This window comes from Grampus griseus (genome assembly GCF_964374135.1).
Source record: "Grampus griseus genome assembly, chromosome: 16".
NCBI lineage: Eukaryota > Metazoa > Chordata > Mammalia > Artiodactyla > Delphinidae > Grampus > Grampus griseus.
This window is the reverse complement of record NC_139010.1, coordinates 64453764-64474682: the sequence shown is the minus strand read 5'-3', so window position 1 is coordinate 64474682 and position 20919 is coordinate 64453764. Positions and strand designations below refer to the sequence as shown.

The following is a 20919-nucleotide window of genomic DNA, read 5'->3' as shown; positions in this document are numbered from 1 at the left end:
AAGAATTTACTGCCTTCATAGTGCATCTGAAAGAGATAGTAACTTAGATTTTACTTGAAATGAACTTGCCCTAGTGATCCCAGATGAAGTGGACCAATTCGTATTCATTTATGTGTTCAAGGAATGTTTAGGACCTATGGCATACAATTAAATGTTCAGTACATGTTGGTTGAATGAATACAGGCATATCAAAGGGCAATTGGTACCATAAGCATTACCAATCCACGGGGGATTAATAGGATACCAGGTAAGAAATCTGTTCTAAGAATGGTGAGTTAGAGTGGCAACAAATTTTCATCTTCTCAGCTCTTGCTGTTAAGCCTGTTGATCTTTAACTAACTCAGCTGTCTTGCTTTAAGTTTTGTTCTTCTCCATAAGTACATGTTGGGTTAGATAATAGGCCTGAGTTTTTTTAGGTGGGATTTGAGGAATGCATTCTTGGTATAAATCATATTACTGGAACAAATGACTAAGAGATGTTAATGAATTTCCTTTTCTGGCCTTGAAAAAATGATGGGATGCCAGCTAGCTCTTCTCTCTGAAAAGGTTAAAGACCAGGGGAGGGGATTATTCAAGTTAGAATCTATTTATCACCCTTGGAATTTTTGTTTCTAATAGGGAACAGACAGAAGAATAGATAGTTATTAAATAGCTACAGTATCCCAAAATCATAATAGTTCTTTTAATCTTCACCACAACCCTAAGCATTAGGTACTATTGATGTTCTTTTGCAGAGAAAGAAACTCAAACTTAGAGAAGATGGACAAATTACCTGTAGTCACCTTGTGAGTGAACCAGTCAGGACATGAATGAAGGTCTAGCTGTCTTCTCCAAGCCCAGGTTCTTTCTATTGGACCATTGTAGCCTTTCTATTCAAAAGTACTTTTGTCCTTTTTGAAGGAATTTACTCTGCTTTTGAAAGTGGGGCTACTGACTAGTTCTGAAGGTGGTAGCTGATTCTGGCTACAAAGAGAAATTCTAATATGTTTTCCACTTTCTTCTACTTTTTTGTTTTTGTTTGTTAGCCTACTCTTTGTTCATCTCATATAGTTTCAAGCACTATAAACCTTTTCTCAAAATAGGTTGTTCTAATTCTAGGAAGGTTATTAAGTTGTAGATTCCTGAGCACTTCTAGGACCTGTTGGATTAGAAGGTCTGGGGAAGAGACCCAGGAATCTGAATTTTTACGGGTTCCCTTCCTCCACCCTCCATCATAAATGTGAGGCAGACTGTCCTAGAGAGTTGGTTTTTTAATGGCCTTCAAAGATGTAAGATTTAGGAAAGCCTCAATTTAGAAATACTTTCCTAATTATGTTTTTAGATATATATTTTTTCTTTTTTATTAAACACAAAAAGATTATTTTGTAGCTCTTTAGTTCCAAGGCTAGTCTTTGGCTCATGATATTTTTAACAATATAGCTGAGGTGCAATAACTCTTTTCATGGCTCACTGTCAGGAAGAACAAAGCACTCTTGTATAACAAGTGAAATGAAGCTTTTGTACACAAAGACTTCACTTTAGACTATCATTAGAGCCTGATCAATATGTGTCCTAGGTTCCAAATAAGGACAGTGACTACACTTTGCATTCTAACCACCTTAGCTCCCAAATACCTAGTGCTGTCATTATCAGTCTTATCAGAACTAACCTCTCACATGAAGCTGTATTATATCTGTATTGCTGTCTAGCAACTTACTATAAATTTAGCTGCCAAAAAAGCATATGTATATAAAACCTCACAGTTCTGTAGATCAGAAGTTCAGATGAATTCTGCTGGTTTGCTGCTCAGGGTTTCACCTGGATCAAATTCAGGTATCCACTGGCTGGGCTCCCATCTGGGGGCTTGGGAGAAGCATTCTCTTCCATGCTTCTGAGGCTGTAGGCCTGAGGTCACTGTTTCTTTGCTGACTGTCATCTGGGCCTGTTCTCTGCTCCTGGAGACGACCCGCATCAGTTCTCACATGGCCTCTCCATCTTCAACGCAGCGATGGCACCTGGAGTCAGTCTTTCTCACGCTTACTCTCTGACTTACTCTTCTGTTTATTTTTTTCTGTCTTTAAGAGCACATATGGGGCTTCCCTGGTGGCGCAGTGGTTGAGAGTCCGCCTGCCGATGCAGGGGACATGGGTTCGTGCCCCGGTCTGGGAAGATCCCACATGCCGCGGAGCGGCTGGGCCCGTGAGCCATGGCCGCTGGGCCTGCGTGTCCAGAGCCTGTGCTCTGCAACAGGAGAGGCCACGGCAGTGAGAGGCCCGCGTACAGCACAAAAAAAAAAAAAAAAGAAGAGCACATATGATGTTGGGTCTACCCAGATAATTCGGGATAATCTCCCTATTTGACTGGTTAGTAATCTCAATTATAAATGCAGAGTCCCTTTTGTCATGTAATCTAATATATCCATTAGGAGAGGGCATCTTTGAAGGGGGAGGCAATATTCTGCCTACTACAGACATCATTACACCTGCACACATCATTACAAATAAATAAATTTCCTAACTGTAATACAGAGATACAGGAAGTATAATGAATGCATTTTTAAAATTTATTTTATTCAAGTTTAGTTGATTTGCAATGTTGTGTTCATTTCTGCTGTACAGCAAAGTGATTCAGTTATACATATATATATACATTCTTTCTCATATTCTTTTCCATTATGGTTTATCACAGGATATTGAATACAGTTCCCTGTGGTATACAGTAGGACCTTGTTGTTTATCCATTCTGTATATGATAGTTTGTCTCTGCTAATCCCAAACTCCCAATCCATCCCTTCCCTAACCCTCTCCTCTTTGGCAACCACAAGTCTGTTCTCTATGTCTGTGAGTCTATTTCATAGATAAGTTTATTTGTGTCATATTTTAGATTCCACATGTAAGTGATATCATACGGTATTTGTCTTTGTCTTCCTGACTTACTTCACTTAATGTGGTTATCTCTAGGTCCATCCATGTTGCCACAAACAGCATTATTTTATTCTTTTTTATGGCTGAGTGGTATTCTATTGTATATATGTACCACATCTTCCTTAACCATTCATCTGTCAGTAGACATTTAGGTTGTTTCCATGTCTTGGCTATTGTGAATAGTGCTGCTATGAACATAAGGGTGCATGTATCTTTTCGAATTATAGTTTTGTCTGGATATATGCCTAGGAGTGGGATTGCTGGGTCATGTGGCAACTCTATTTTTAATTTTTTGAGGAACCTCCATACTGTTCTCCATAGTGGGTGTACCAATTTACGTTCTCACCAACAGTGTAGGAGAGTTCCCTTTGATCCACACCCTCTTCAGCATGTGTTATTTATAGACTTTTTAATGATGGCCATTCTGACTGTCATGAGGTGATACCTCAGTGTAGATTTGATTTGCAATGAATGCATTTTCAAATGTATTTTATTTTATATTTTTAAGTACAAGATCTTTTATTAATTATGAAAAGCTATGGAATAAAAATAAAATGGTTTCAGAATCACTCTTAAAAATAATTATTTTTAAACAAGTAATTCACAAACATGAAATTAAAAAACAAAACTCAATACAGTATTTTAACGGGTTGATATAAAATTTGTATAAAAAGCATAATACACAGGTTGACAGAAGAAACACCAAATGTTGGTTTTTAAATTTTGAGGTTTGTTATTTGTAGTTATTCTATAATAAAAATAGATTACTTCTTAGTTGTATTATCTCTATTTAAAATAATTGTGTAACTCTAAAATGTATTTTAATATGTTAGTGTTTAGACCATACACCGTTAGAAGTAAAATTGTCAGAAAGAAGAGCTGCTATGAAGGCGTATACAAGTGAGTAGGGTTGGCAGCCCAAATTCCCCGAACAGCATGGCCATTAGTTACGTGATTTTCAGAAATGGTGAACATCTCTTGGTAAAGTTATCAGTTTAAAAAAAAAAAAGAATGCACTCTTCCCTCCAGTTACAGTGGAGTCAGATTTTGTAAAATTTAATATGTTATTAATGGGAAAAGTTATATTCATTTGTAAAATGGAGTTTGGTTCTAGAGATATTTTTCTAGCTATATGAAAACCTAGTGGGACATTTGAAAATTATGTGTGATGACATCTAGCATCTCCAGGCCCCCTGCCCTCAATCATTATGACAGTATTAAAACATCCCACACATTTACAGAGGGTTTCCTAGGGGATGATAGCACCCCGGGTGAAAAGCACTGGGATAGTGAGAAGGGAATTTTTTCAGCTCAGACATATTGATTAGTTGTATCTGGACCTTTAAAGAAGCCGTGATTGTTCTTGGGCTGCTCATAAAGGTTTAATAACTCCCCAAAACAAATTCCTTCCTTAGGTCACATATGATCTGGCCATGTCTACCATAGGGCCATGCATAGGTAAGGAGTGAGAATTGGGGAGACCTAAAATCTTCAGTTCATTCTTGGGCAGTGTGTTGGGAAGATAGTCTAAGATAGAAGTTATGAGTATGGGCATAGGAGTCAGAAGGACTGACATTTGAAACCAGGTTTTGCCTGTTACAGGTTGCATGAGCATGGCCAAGTTCCCGAGGTTCTTGGATCCTTGCTTTCACCATTCTATTATAAAGTACCAAAGTCTGTCTGTAAGAATACCTTGCCAGGGACTGTAGAAGAAATCCCTGCCTTTTTCAGTCACGCCCCTCCCATCACATCTCTTCTCTGCACCACTGTGTCAGAGCAAGGTTCTGTGTAGGGTAGTTGATTCATCTTTGGTGCCAATGCTTGTTGAATCTGCATGGCAACGTTGGTTTCCCAGACTAGACTGTCCCAGAATCTGCCAATTCCCAGGTCCTTCTCCAGAATTCTAATCCAGCAGGTCCTAGAAGTCTGTCATAATGAGTAGATCAAATATTTATTTTATTTTCCACTGTTCACAAAACTTTTTTGCCAAGGGTTGTGCCCATTTTTTTGAATAGAATTCTACCTCTTCAAAAGTAAACTGACACTTGAATTTTCTCTTAAAGCCCATGAAGCAGGCTGAGTTTTTGTTCCCTGAATTTTAGGAAGATTGGTTATTATTAATAATTTGTATAAAAACCCAGCTGTGGGGACTTCCCTGGTGGTGCAGCGGTTAAGAATCCTCCGGCCAATGCAGGGGACACGGGTTCGATCCCTGGTCCGGGAAGATCCCACATGGCCGCGGAGCAAGTAAGCCTGTGCACCACAACTACTGAAGCCCGCGCGCCTAAAGGCCGTGCTCAAAAAGAGAACAAGAGAAGCCACCACAATGAGAAGCTCGCACACCGCAATGAAGAGAAGAGTAGCCCCTGCTATCTGCAACTAGAGAAAGCCCGTGTGCAGCAATGAAGACCCAATGCAGCCAAAAATAAATAAATAGAATACATAAATTAAAAAAAAAAAACCCAGCTGTGGCAAAAAGAAAAGTTCTCTCTCAGGATTTTCAAGCACATTTTAAAGCAAACAAGGGTTGAAATACCTTTGGAGATATGAAAATAGTAACTGATTCTCATTAGCCTCATAACTGTCAAAAACATTTGGTACATGCCTAATTACTTAAGGCCTTATGCTAGGCACTGTACAAAGGAAACTGTCTCTACCCACGGAAAGCTTCTTCTAGAAAAGCCTCTTAACAATACGAAAATACCACATCTTCAGGTACCAGGATGGAAAGACTGATTAGGTTGCTGTTCACAGTGGTGGTTATTTGCAAGAGACACAAGACGTTACATGGTGATGTGGGAGGGACGTTTAGCTCCCAGCTAACCACATAAATGATGCTCGATACATAGCTGAGGATTGAGTGACCTAAGTAAGGCGTCCTGGAGACTCCTTTCCTAAGGCAATCTCTGAACAGGATTTTGGGTGATCATACTTCATTTTGAGAAAATTAGGCTCATGCATCCTGATGTGGAAATGCCAGGGCATGCTGCCTGTCATTCCTCTGCCACCCCTCAGTGTAGCTGTGACACACAATCTACATTACTGACCACTTTCCTTCTGGGAAGCAGCTAGAGAGCGTGTTCTCTTGAGCACTTGTGCTAGCATTAATCTCCAGCTGTGTGCTTTCATCTCACTTCCTGTAAAAATCCGTCTAGAGATCCTGTGCTTCACCTAAGGTTAGATGTCAGGGGACCAAAATACTGATTCTTATTTTGAATCACAATTGTTACTATAAACAGGAAACTTGATAACCTGGTAGATTCCTTGGATGCAAAGTGTTGGATGAGCTTCTGGTGATTAAAAAACAAAGTCCATAAGTCTCAAACTATAGCTCAAGTTGAAGTGAACAATAATCATAAAGCATAACTAATAAATACACTACTGAATTATTCATGTTGATTATAAAAGAAAAACACCCTTATGTCAAAGAAGCCACACTCCTTACAGTGTATCTGTAACCAGAATGTCTCAGGAACTGTCTGGGCCTAAGTGAAAAGGAAGGATCAGGCACTGAATCCGAACTGTGCTGAGGAAGAGTGTGAGTTGAAGAAATTATGATGTTATACCCAGAAAACATTATGCATAATGAATAGAAATTATTACAAAATGTTCATAGAAATAATTATAGATTACTATGTTTTGGTGCAAATGATAACTTGACTATAGCCTACAGGTATTTCTCACTGAAAAGTCAAGCCCAGGAATGACTCCTGGCCTGAGTCCCTCATCTGGGCCATCCTTCTCACTGAACTAGACTCTTTGCTTTCTCTACTTCTTCCATTTTCTTGTTCATTCTTCACACAGTAGCCAAAATGATCCCTTAAAAATGTTGTCAATTTCTGACTTAGGTTTGACCAAACCTCCCCTATGCCTTAGTGATCTCACACAGGAGAAAATCTAAACTCCTTACCCTATACTCCAAGGCAGGCCTTACGTGATCTAGCCCTTGTCTGTTTCTCTGTATTCATCACCCTCTAAGCTATCAGCGTGCAGTGTTCTTGTGGTTTCTTGAAAACACCTTAAAACCTTTGCTTTTGTAGCTTCTTCTGCTTCCAGTGCACACTTAGGTCATCTGCTCAGAGAGGTCTTCCAAGGCTGTCTAATCTACAGTACCATGCTGTGGCTTCTTACAGCAAGACCCTCTTTTGTTTTCTTCTGAGTACTTATGTAAACAAGAAAATATCAAATAGTTTTATTGGTGGGCTTGATTGTCTCTTAAGCTAAAATGCAGGGTCCTTGAGAATAGGATCCTTGCTTGTTTTGTTGAATATTTTATGTCCAGTATCCAGAACAGTGTCTGTAATATCAATATATCGTCCTCTATTCACCTGGTTTGTTGAGTGACAAACTCAGTTGTACAGACACTTTATTATAAAAATGTTATATATACTTTTTTTTCCCTGCCTAGTAGGTGACTAAAACTTCACTGATCTGATTCATTCCCCTGTCTTAGGATACAAAACTTAAACCACCCCAGAATGCTGGTAACCTTAAATTTTAAGAGAAAAGAACCATTTCAGGCACCATGTTGACTGTTATTCTGGGGTCCAGAAAGGGTTTTCTGTGATGATGCAAATCTTTTGGCTCTCAAATGTGGTGAGCTCATTTTATATTAGTAAATATTTATAAAGCTCTCTATATTGACTGTTTCCCAATCAGTTTGATTAGTGATTCCTCCCAGCAACCTTGTAAGGTCAGTCAGCATTATTAAAGAACAGCCCAGAGAGGTTGGGCAACTTGCCCAAGGTCACTCAGCAGGTCATTGGCAAAGCCTGCATTGGCAACGTCAGAGCCCATTACTGTGACAAGTCCTGGCGTTGACCCCTCTTAGAAGGGTGACCCCTAATCGCTTTTCTTGTAAGGTAGGCATATAAACACTAAATGTTCTGAAGTGAGAGAAGTGTGAAGGCCTTGAGTTGAAGCAGTTATTGATACAATTAGAAACGGGAGCCAGATATTGAAAATTGAAAATGCTGCTTAATGGAGGTGAATCGGAGGACGTATTATTTTTGAGAGAATGAGAGAAATGTAGTTTGAAAAATAGGACTGTAAAAATCAGGGAAGTATGTAGAAAATCAACTTGGGTGGCTTTGGGAGATGAAAAATAATAAGTTATAGGGCCAAAACCTTTTAGAAGAGTCTGGGTCATGGTATTGGAAATAAGTTCCATTCAGACATAAGTTTAGTTTTGTAAAATAATATGCCACCGGCTCACCTCCATCAAGCAATGTTTCCTGATGTTTTTGTGAGGATGAAATCTAGTTTTCAAGTACATAGTATTTCAGCCCTTCAAGCCCAACATACAAATTCCACGGGTGCCACAGTTATCAACATATCCTACTAAATATCCTGTAGGAATACCTAATCAAGGAAAATTATCTCAGTTTTAAGAAATCATGCTGCATCTCCCTTTCCATTATTTATCCATGTTTTTTTTCTTCCTTTAGGATTTAAGATAAGTAGTTCTTAAATAAATGGAGCTACGTACTAAAACTTAAAAAAAAAAGATAAGTAGTTCTAAATTGGTGATCTGTTTCATCGTATATAATTTTGGTCCTTTGAGCCCTCAGCTTATATCTCCTAACTCTGTTCATTGTAAACCACTTCTCTTGAACTAATCATCAACCACAGTAATAACTGCTTACACTGATACATGCTTACTACTTGCCAAGAATTTTCTAGGGAGCATCTCATTTAACCCTTCTAACAATCCTATGAGACCGATACCATTTTTTTCTCCCATTTTACAGACAGGGAAACTAAGCTCCCATGTGTAAATCCTAGAACCTTCACTATTAAAACCTTAGTGAGATAAAGCTCACCCCCTTCTCAGAAACTTCCAAAGGCTTAGCATGGCCTGCAGAGCTCAATGTGGTCGAGGTGCTTTTATCTTGGTGAGAGACCAAGTTTGATCCTCCTTGTTAGCAGGCTTTGCTCCAGGCATGCTCACCTCCTGGCCATAAGTCAGACACCCTGAGCTTGGACCTGACTCAGTGTCCTTGCACTTGCTTTTCCCTCTGCCTGTAACACTCTTTGTCAACATGTGCACCTCCCCACTTACATCACTCAGATTTATCCTCAAATGCCTTATCAGCGAGGCCCTGTCTGATTATGCTGTGTAATGTAACATGCCCCATTCTTAGTCTCCATCCTCCTTACTCTGTTTCCCTTTACTTTTGTAGTATTTACTGTCACCTGAAAAATTATCTATACATTTGTTTATGTGTTTATAATGTCTTCCCACTAGAATGTAAGCTCCAAAGGAACAGCAATTTTGTATTTATTTCTTCTTTCTCTGTTTTATTTCCAGTGCCAGGAACAAGGCCTGGAACATAGGAGACAGAACAAATAATTGTTGAATGAATGAATGAATGGACCATTACACTATCAATACACTGTATTTCTAACAATTAGATTAACCTCACATTGTGCCTGATCACGAAGAATCAAAGTCTTAGACTTCTGGTGGACATTGTACAGCACCTGTTACCAAGTATTCTGGTTCCACCAGTGCCAAAAAAAGATGCAGGCCAAGAAGGGTCTGAGTGTTTTAGTTTATATTGTTTTCATCTCGATGCATTTAAGAATGCAGGGGGGGCTTCCCTGGTGGTGCAGTGGTTGAGAGTCTGCCTGCCGATGCAGGGGACACAGGTTCGTGCCCCAGTCCGGGAAGATCCCACACGCCGCGGAGCGGCTGCGCCTGTGAGCCATGGCCGCTGAGCCTGCTCGTCCGGAGCCTGGGCTCCGCAACGGGAGAGGCCACAACAGTGAGAGGCCCGCGTACCGCGAAAAAAAAAAAAAAAGAATGCAGGGAAGGGACGACGATAGGATTATGGATGGAACTGCCAGTTTTTCCTGGATTACTTTGCTTTTTGAATAAAATTGGAAGAGCTGAGGGTAGTAGGACCTGGCATTTCTCCTGGGGACTTGTGGACAAGTGTCAGTGTGGCCTAGAGTGATGGTGTCGGTTAGAGCTCCAGCTCCAGGTGGCTGGACCATCAGATTTTGTGAAAGGGATATTTCCTGTGGGTAGGTTAGATATCACTGCATGCAGACTGGCTGGAATAAAGATCAATGACAAGTATTTTGGGGCTTTTCTTTTAAATCTCATTCCATGAGGGATGCTGGAATACATTCTCTGTAAGCATTATATATCATTTGTGATTTTTACTATCCTCTTTGATTGACTATCATCCCTCATCCTGGTCCCTTTCCTGAATGTAAACACTATTTTCAGTTTGATGTGCTTCCAAAGTGTGATTACACATAGGTTCTTATACATCTATGCCTCTGATTTTTTTTATTTGCTTACTTTGTTTTTAGTTTTGGAGGAGAATTAACTTTCATATATGGAATCATGTTTCTTTCTTACAGCATGAATTAATTCTAAGTTGGCTAAGCTTCATAATTTTGTTCTCTGACGAGATGAAGGTACTTTTGCATATTTGATATCCTGTAATTCTGAGAAATGCCTTAGCACACGAATCAGAAAACCTGGGTTTTCTTCATGACTTGGGTCTCAACTAAATGCTTATCTGCAGAATCATAAGGTCAGAGTTATTCTGTTGTGTGGAAACTGTACTTTATTGATTTCAAGAGGTCATGTGAAAGTGTTAAAGAGTTACTAAAAGAGGTTAACTAGGGTGTCTGGGGGGTCTGTTGGGGTGGATGACAGGGGTTTCAATGCATCTAACTCCTTATGCGTCTACTACGTAATTAGAGGAGGGCTTAAACGCCCCACTGCTTTAATAAAAGAATGTAAACCATTGAACAGAGATAATGAGATTATCTCTCAGACCCTACTGAAGAGCTAACATTTTAGAATTTTTAGCTTTTCTCACAGTAATAGGTAGGGATCCCCCCACAATAAATGGTGATTATTTAAGACATTGCAGTGCTGCGCAATAGCGAACAAACCATGTTTCCCAACCAGACACAATCATTTCATCCGTAAAGAAGCTAAATAGAAAACTGACAACATACAACAGACAAAGAGGATGTACCCCTATCTTGACACTCCAACCCCGGGTTGTCTCCTGCAATTCTGGGATGATATTTATCTCCAAGCCTAACTCTAGGCTTCACTATGGATGTAGAGTTCCCCAAAACTCCTGCTATAGGAATTCTTGCATGTTACAGTCATGGCTAGAGATCAGATGGTCCAGTCCTCTCCAGTTGCCACTTCACGTAACTTTTAGAAAACTAAAGGTAGCAAAAGCTCAGTTACACACCATCATGTGAGTTTGAGGTTCCTACCATTTAAAGAAAAAAAAAAAACCTAACAAGATAACCTGATATCGGACTTCCCTGGTGGCGCAGTGATTAAGAATCCACCTGCCAGTGCAGGGTACACGGGTTTGATCCCTGGTCCGGGAAGATCCCTCATGCCACGGAGCAACTAAGCCCGTGTGCCACAACTACTGAGCCTGTGCTCTAGAGCCCTCCTAGATCCCGTACTCCGCAACAAGAGAAGCCACCGCAATGAGAAGCCCGTGCACCACAACGAAGAGTAGCCCCCGCTCACTGCAGCTAGAGAAAGCCCGCATGCAGCAACGAAGACCCAACGCAGCCAAAAATAAATAAATAAAATAAATTTTTTTAAAAAAGAGAGACACTGGAGCCAGACAGTCCTGTGTATGCGTGTGTGTGTGTGTGTCAGAAGGAACTCATGGGCATCACTTCGTTAGGAAAATTACTCTTCTCTGTACCTGTTCCCCAAAAAGCTGAACAGGAGACCGCTGCCTAAATTAATTTGTCCTCCCTTTCTTAAGCAACATAGTCAGAGATCTGGGTATCAGTGCCAATTCTGGTTATTTTTATACTCAAAAAATGAATTGGAAGATAGTTCAGAGGTAAGGGTAACCCCTTTCTTTAACGTTAACTGTAATATAGATCAGTTTACTTACTGCAGAAATGTCTGTGGGTGGCAACGTCTTGTATTCTCTATCACCGCTTTCCCACGGAGCAATATCCATACACTTACAATCAAATATATTCAAGTTTCTTATCTCAGCTGCCCTGCGTGACTAGAAGCATCAAGAACACAGTGTGATGCAGGGAACTACATTCAATATCCTGTGATAAACCATAATGGAAAAGAATATGAAAAATATATATCTATGTATAACTGAATCACTTTGCTGTATAGCAGAAATTAACACAACATTGTAAATCGACTATACTTCAATTAAAGAAAAGCACAGTATGAGGATACAAGGAAAGGAAGAATGATAGCAAAGAAAGACCAGAAAGATGAGAGAGGACTTTCACAGCTTATTAACACATAGGTACTGTCCCTTACATTTAGAAAATAAACAGTTTTGTTTTTTTTTTTTTGCGGTACGCGGGCCTCTCACTGTTGTGGCCTCTCCCGTTGGGCAGCACAGGCTCCGGACGCGCAGGCTCAACGGCCATGGCTCACGGGCCCAGCCGCTCCGCGGCATGTGGGATCTTCCCGGACAGGGGCACAAACGCATGTCCCCTGAATCAGCAGGCGGACTCTCAACCACTGCACCACCAGGGAAGCCCAAACAGTTTTTTATTACAAATTAAATTACATTGCAAGTACTGTGGCATATGGCAGAGTGGAAGCATCTGTATAGCACGTTGACATGCCTCCCCCGGATCCTGCTCTTGAACCCCCTTTGCTCTGATTCCGCAGGTTGATCTGAAAAGCTCAGTGTATCCAAGCAATGGAGGGAAGCTTGTTCAGCTCTGGATTCACCATAATGTCTCAGCGGCACATTTAAATTATATGTTTAGGCTGACAGGCAAACGTATTTCAGGGCAGAATCCTTAGGAAGCAGGAGACAGTTTCCTTCAGCCCCACGTCATCATTTGATGTAGACTGCCTATTCTCGAGGTATTATGAAAAATGGATTGGGACATATTTTCTTGACAGTGGGTAGACTAATGGAATCTGGTGACTGTGCTTTAATTTGCAGAGGTTTGTTATAACATGGTAATAGAAATATCAGTTGCACTGACAAGTTAAAAAAATCCGTCAGTGAATGATAATGAAGTTATTTAAATGTCGACTCACTCGCAAACATTTTCCAAACCCTAAATTATTCTCACTGCTTTAACCTCATGCATCCTGAGTTACGCAGGAGCGGAGTCTGCGATGCAGCCAGTGAACCTTTGCCTTTGGAAGCAATTTTTATGCCTCCAAATGCACCAGGAACAATGGAGGTGGCTGCTCTTAATGATTTTAGGAAAGAAACAAAACACAGAAGCCGCAGCCGCTTGATTTAGAGGTAAACGCTGTTCTGCTTTCAGGACATCTCATTTGAGCTGATTTCAGTGATGCCTTGATGCTTCCTGTCTCCCCGCTTCCCTCTACAGCCTGAGTCTTGGTTTTGTGACCTTGGCAATATGGCACGGTGTCTGGGAGAGAGTATCTCCCCTCTCTGGGGCCTGGAGGTGGAGAAGGAGGGGGTCAGGTTATTTGGATACTTTCTAAAGCCTTTTTGAAGAAGTAGCCTGGCTCATCCTTGGTTCAGAGAGTGTGTCCATCAGGCTTCATGTATTCATTCAGCCTCGGTATGCAGAAGGCGCCTGTTATGTGCCAGCCTCATCCTGGAGACTAGGGACTTGGGGATGAGCAAAGATGTGCGCCGTCCTTATGGTACTTAGAGTAGTAAGGAAAGAGACGCCAGGCAGAGGTTTCTCCATTAAAAAGTAGAGGAGCATAGAACACGCTCACTGCCCTAGTCCGGCTTCATCCTGCACAGCTGATTGTATCTGCACACGGCAGGGACTGCAGTGGTTTTTGCCAGACTAAGTGAGCCTCTTAATTTTGCATTAGTAGAAATCCAGTGGGCCACACAAGAAGAGCAAACATCTGTGAAGTCAGCCACTCAGCCAAAAACAATTGGGTTTCACAAGTGTCTGGGGGACACTGAGAGCTAGGAAGACAGCTGTGCACAAAACAGACATCTTTCCTACTCTCATGGAGCTTACATTCTGGTGGAAGATGACAGACAATAAAAAAAAAAAACTAAAAATCTATCAGAGGGGGGTAAATACTATGAAAATAAAAGAGGCTAAGGAGGTGCCGTGTGCTGGGAGAGTGAGGGGGGGTCACTATTTCATACAGCACGAATGGTGTCCAGACAGAACTGAGGGGCCATCTGTCAGGGTATCTGGGGAAAGAGCTTTCTAGATACAGAGAATAACAAGGCTGGAGTTGGCAGGGGTAGGAGGAGAGGGGAAAAGGAGAGGGATTAAGGAATGCACATCTCAGAATTATATTGCAAACCTATTAGATATAAAAGTAAATGTGACTTTTCTATAGCAAGTCTGGAGTTTGTTATGGAGACCAGTACACTGACTGCTTGGTTACTCAGGTAGTGAGCTCCTGAGCCCAGTTCTGTTCGACTTCATTGCTTGTGCTGTTAGGCTGTGGCGTCCTGGTAATCTTCATGAGCCATCATCTAATCATGAACAGTTTGACCCACTCACTCTGTGCATATTTCTTGGCTCCCAGGAGCCAAGGTGGACCAGATCAAAGACATACTTTCTTTTCCTCGTACATCATTGTGAGAGTTTCTGGTTATGCTTTTCTGGTTTTTTTTTTAATTTATTTATTTTATTTATTTTTGGCTGTGTTGGGTCTTCGTTGCTGCACGCGGGCTTTCTCTAGTTGCGGCGAGCGGGGGCTACTCTTTGTTGCGGTGCACGGGCTTCTCATTGCTGTGGCTTCTCTTGCTGCAGAGCACTGGCCCTAGGCGCACGGGCTTCAGTAGTTGTGGCACGTGGGTCAGTAGTTGTGGCTCATGGGCTCTAGAGCACAGGCTCAGTAGTTGTGGCGCACGGGCTTAGTTGCTCTGTGGCATGTGGGATCTTCCCAGACCAGGGCTTGAACCCTGGTCCCCTGCATTGGCAGGCAGATTCTCAACCACTGCGCCACTGGGGAAGCCCTGGTTATGCTTTTCTTAATATCGAGTCTCCCTGGCAGGGCCTCTGTATTTTTACTAAGTATGAAGAGAAGCGAAGTTTTGGCCTATACCACAAGGGACTTCTAATGATTTCAGTTCATATTCCTTTTACTAAGAAATACAAAGCTAGATTTTGTAAGTGTATTTCCTTTTCCTCTTGTAACTTTGGAGAGAGCCAGTGCAGCATGGGGTTAAGGATACAGCCCAGAATGAGGGCTGTACCTCCAAGTTCTGTGGCCTTAGTTAAGCAGCTTACTTATACATCTGAGCCTTCCTTATCTGTAGCATGTGACCATCAGTGTGCATCTCATGGGATTCTGTATGCGCTGAAGAGCTTAGATCACATTGTAAGCACCCAATAAATGTTCATTTTTATTTTCTGTTAGGTTTCTTAAGCATAGCAGTCTATTCAGCAATGGGATCCTGGCACAATTATTACAGAAGCAGAGTGCAAAATCTTTAGCTATCAAATTCCAGTTCTTACCCTTATCTTTCTGATCCAAGACCCACACAAAGGTACTAGCACATATCCTTTAAAATATGATAGGTTAAATGTGGTTACATTTTAAAATGGTAATAGCTTGATGAAATAGTCTTATCTTCTAAGCAAACTAACTCTAACTCATTTTCAGTGATTCAGATTTTCCTTGAGGGTTCATGTGATGGGTTTTAGTTAAGTGTTGGGCAAAGTATATGAAAAATCAAGAAAAAAAGATGAGTGATAAAATGTACAACAAAAGCTATCATTTGTAGATTGTTTATTACAGACCAGCTATTGTGCTCGGCACTTTTTATGGATTAATTTAGTTTACAAATGATTCTGTGCTTATTTATTATCTCATTTGATGTTATAAAATTATAGTAGAGGAAATCCAATCACACATTTTATTTCTGCCACTCCTTGTGGAAACTAGCCATGCCGTGTATTCATCCCTTCAACTGGGGGACTTTTTGTCTTTTCAAAGAGATCGTAAGTTCTTGGAAGGCAGGTGCCATGCCTTGAATATGGTTTCTCTGCCCCTTAGAGAAGCTCATCTTAGTTCTATGCATATAGTAAATACTTAAATAAAGACATCTTTGAAATGTTCTAAAAGTCACTATTTAAGATACCTTCATAGAAAGGGTAGAATAAGGATTAAGGATCAAAAGGAAGAACCTGCAATCCTTGATTTAATCATTTGCTATTTATCAAGGCTGCTTATATTGTGTCTTAAATATGTCTGTGTATGATACATATTTTTTAAGATTACTTCCCTTTATTGCCTTTACAACAGCAGTCACTGTGGTTAGCATAACTGGCATTTCTCTTTGCCGATTTGATTTGTTTTAAATATTTTTATTCTCCTTTTCTTATGAAACCAAGATCCATAATCTTTTTTTGGCTTTTTTGTTGTTATTGTTCTTCATATTGTTTCCCAAAGTATGTTGCTCAGAACACTAATCTCATTAGATATCTCTCAAGAATGGGTCCTATAATCTAATGTGCTTTGAAAATGCTGCATGCAGTAGGCATGTAAGAGGTTCACAGTGTATATTAGAATAATAAAATTTAGGCATGTATGTAAGAATAATAAAATTTCTAAGTTCTGAAGTGAAGAAACATTACATTTTGCCTTAACAAGTGTTTCCTAACGTTTTTTGATCTTAGGTCACACTCCTCTCCCCCATATCTAGAAATGATACTTAAAATATTTAACAGCTAGTGCACTGGCTCAACAGCCAGCCTGCTGCTCAACTGTCTGTCTTTCTCCTGCTCTTTTGGAGCCCACATACCTAGGAGACTGAATTTCCCGCATTTGACCATGCAGGCATAACTAGAAGCATGTGTTAGCTGTGCAGGGGAGTTTGCAGACGGGCACTGGGAATTGCCTCCCAGGGTGCAGTGCCTCCTCCAAGGTCACTGTCTCCTCCACTGGGGCTCAGGCTGACTGGAGTAGGCAGTGGCCATTCAGAACAGGTGCTGGAGCAAGTTTCTTGGGGACCTCTGCTGTGCCAGCCCTCAATCTTTCGGTTGCTGGGACTGTGAGTTCTCCCAGAAGAGACCATGGAGGTGAAGCTGGTGGAAGTAGCTATTCTGTGAACTTGGTGCAATAACTGTTTGCCAACTGGTTTGCCAATATTGAGTATTTTCACTCCTGTGTCATTGTACCAGTGTATCCCAGCTGTCTGTTAGTTTTACCTATGATACTTGTCAACACTCTAATTCTAGTTCTGTGGGACAACCATGGAGAATTGCCAGTCTATGCCATTTGGGGTGTGTCGAAATACATCATTTTTTTTTCTTCTTTCTATCTATCAATTATTATAATACCATAATGCTTAAACATTTAGTTCTGCTGGAATTGAGAATTAACAAATTTCGATTCACTTTTTGAGCTTTGGAAAATCAAGGGGCAAAAAATGGCACAGAAAGTAATGGAAGATACCTGAAGTATCTGGATTGGTGACGTTATAACAAGAGAAAAATGCCCAATAACATATTGTAAGCTATCTGAAAAAGTTCTTAATGTACATCTGAAATAGTCACTCCATTATCATCTTGTCACATTGGGATTTCAGTTAAATACACACACACACACACACACACACACACACACAGGGTTTGCCCTTGTAGTATGTTTTTTGTTTGTTTGTTTGTTTGTTTGTGGTACGCGGGCCTCTCACTGTTGTGGCCTTTCTCACTGTTGTGGCACAGGCTCCGGAAGCCAGGCTCAGCGGCCATGGCTCACGGGCCCAGCCGCTCCGCGGCACGTGGGATCTTCCCGGACCAGGGCACGAACCCGTGTCCCCCACATCGGCAGGCGGACTCTCAACCACTGCGCCACCAGGGAAGCCCTGTAGTATGTTTTTTGAATGTAAAAATATTCATTGAGTAGCTCAGAGATCAAGTTGATAGAAATTATAAGAAACTAATTATCATGCTTTTATAGACTGATTCCTACCTCTCTGGCCTCCTTTCCATTATCCCACTAGAAAAATTGAACCGTTCTCTCATCTCCAACATAGTCCTATTGATTTCCACCTATCACTAGGCAAAATTTATTAATGTAGAGGTATTTGTACATTTCATCCTCCTCTCATCACTGCCCCCCATAAATTTTGAATCTGGGTTTTTTGTCCTTGAACTTGTGAGTATTGTTCAGAATACTAAATAGAAAAAGTTATCCAATAAAAGGAGTTAGAGAAAGACTAGTGAAATTTTGGAGACAAGCAAGTCTTAATAAGAAGAGAAAGTAGACCCAGTAAGGCCAGGGTAAGAGTGGGGAAAAAATAGTCAAACACCAAGATTAGACTGAGTAAGGGAAGAAGTCTCAGATATTTCTTAGAAAGTAGAAGGGATTTTCACATCAAGATGAGTTTGAGGAGAAAAAAGTAAATATGGAAGGAGAATTTAAAGAAGTTTGTTGTGGTTCATGGATAAGATCTTCTGTGAAGAGTTTGGGATTATTCTTCAAATATTCTTGGCTATCAAGCCAGCGTTTGTTCAGTTCGGCTAGAGCACAGACTGGTCCTGAGGAAATCCAGTTATGTATTTGGATTACACAAGGTACTTCTAGTTTTTGATGCCCTGACTACAGCTGGCCCTTGAACAGCACAGGTTTGAACTGTGTGCATCCACTAATACATGGATATCTTTCAGTAGTAAATACTATAGTACTACACAATCTGTGGTTGTTTGAATCCTTGAACGCAGAACCACAGATGTGGAGAAACCACATATATATATATATATATATATAGGGCTGACTGTAAGTTATAGGCTGATTTTTGACTACAGGAATATTTAGTTGGTGCCCCTAACTCCCCTGTTGTTCAAGGGTCAACTCTACATCCCTTTTCTAAAGCCCTACCGATTTTCCATTTTCAAGGTCCATAGTCCTTCCAAGAAACTTTTCATACCACTCCAATCTTCAGTGATTTGGAGTATAATCTAAATTTTATAACGTACTGACTATTTATATTTATTTACTTATAATTTATATATATAATATATATTATAATAATATAATGTCATTTATAATATGTATTATATATATATGTATATATAAATTTTTAGGGTAAAGAGATCCCTGGGTCCCCAGCCACAATAATTCTTAATTCCTTAATTCCAGGAACTTATATTTTATAGCTTTCTGTCTCCAGTGCCTGGTCCAGAGTAGGCTCTTAATATATGGTGTTGAGGTTGTTAACAGAAAATTCTTCTATTTAGTCTTTATGGTCTATGGGAATATGCAACTTCTATCAATATCAGAAATAAATTAAAATAATTACATTTTTGTGGTTTTCTAATTAAACCAACTTTATATTCTGAGTCTTGTTAATTTCTATCTCTTTCATTACACATAACACATTACAACTTTTTTTCTGCCTCTCAAAGCTGTTAGATTCTTGGGACTTCCCTGGTGGCACAATGGTTAAGAATCCACCTGTCAACGCAGGGGACACGAGTTTGAGCCCTGGTCTGGGAAGATCCCACATGCCGCAGAGCAACTAAGCCCATGCACCACAACTGCTGAGCCTGTGCTCTAGAGCCCGCGAGCCACAACTTCTGAAGCCCATGCGCCTAGAGCGCACGCTCTGCAACAAGAGAAGCCACTGCAATGAGAAGCCCGCGTACCACAACGAAGAGTAGCCCCTGCTCGCTGCAACTAGAGAAAGCCCACGTGCAGCAACAAAGACCCATGCAGCCAAAAATAAATAAATAAATAAATAAAATAAAATAAAAAGCTGTTAGATTCTTGAGAGTAGGGGCATGTGTTGTATCCTGCTACATAGCACAGGTCCTGGTCCATTTTAGAGGCTCTACAAATGTAAAGGAATGAATGAATGAATTTTCATTGGGAATCTCCTATATGTATAAAGAAGGCTGACAAGAGATTTTATATGTTTCCTTTAAATTAAAAAACAAAAAACAAACAGAGCTATGGTATAATGTACACAACACAGGGCTTAGGGCCATGATACCTAGAGTCAAATTCTAACTGGCTTTGAATAGGTCACTTAAGTTCTCTGAACCACTTTCTTCAAATACAGATAATATTTCCTACTGTACATGGTTGCAGTGTTGATCTAATAAGATGTACAATTCTGAAATATGTAATAGACTTACATAGAAGAGGTGATTAAGGCCTATTTATTCAGTCTGAATTAATAAGTTACTGACCAGCATCAAGAAGAGAGGAGAGAATCTCCAAAAAAGATAGAGTCAGTACCAAGAAGTGATATTCTCCCAACTCCAGATGGCTTAACGCTGGAAAAGGCCACCAACTAGAATTGTGAAATTACACTTATTATCAAGACATTTTCTTATTCTTAAATAATAGGAAAAGACTGAATGACCTTTGGAGGGACTGACCCACCATATATTCTATGGCTCATGAGAGAAAACACAGCTTGTAGATAAATCAGGAGAACCTGCTTTTCCACTTGCCAAAGATTAAGCAGAAGTTTGGAAATGTCAAATCTAAGTAAAAGGTCTTTATTTCTTTGGTTAATTCAAGGGACACCCTCATTCTCAATCTTTGAAAATTAAACACTTTCTTTATGCAATGCACGTACCTTAAGGAGCAGTGAGAGATGGAGTTTTAATTTTTACCAATTCAATTTAAATGCAAATGTTAACCACTCACATGATGCTACTGTGTACGTAATTAAGCATCATTATGTACTACATGAATCATTTAGAAACCTCTGGAGAGCCATTCTACTATGTAAAACATACATTATACTGACAAGCAGACAAATGACATATATACTTCTGTCCTCATGAATGCTCCTTTTGAATTATAGGTCAACCGATTACGGGACAACCTATGAGAAGCTGAATGATAAAGTTGGGTTGAAAACAATTTTAAGCTATCTCTACGTGTGTCCTACCAACAAGCGTAAGGTAAGAGATGTATATTCAGAATGCTATTTATTCATGATGTGACTTCTGTCTTGGCTGGCTAACCTCTCTAAACCACCTAAAAATCCAATACAGTTAAGCTTTAAGAGATATAAAGATGAGCTGATGGATGTTAAGGTGGTAAAATGTCTGACACATCATCATTTTCAGATCAGCAGCTGTGAATGTA

General features: G+C 40.2%; 1 protein-coding gene across 4 annotated transcripts in view; it reads left to right on the top strand.

Annotated features, from left to right (window-relative positions):
* The window catches only part of SORCS1 (sortilin related VPS10 domain containing receptor 1), a gene marked incomplete at both ends in the record, with an annotated part of 558785 nt that overhangs the window by 274450 nt on the left and 263416 nt on the right, over nucleotides 1-20919 (top strand). For all 4 annotated transcript variants that reach the window (XM_082674065.1, XM_082674064.1, XM_082674066.1 and 1 more), the window contains one exon: nucleotides 20633-20732. In XM_082674065.1, coding sequence (XP_082530191.1) covers nucleotides 20633-20732 — 100 coding nt within the window. The remainder of the gene's footprint in view (nucleotides 1-20632; nucleotides 20733-20919) is intronic.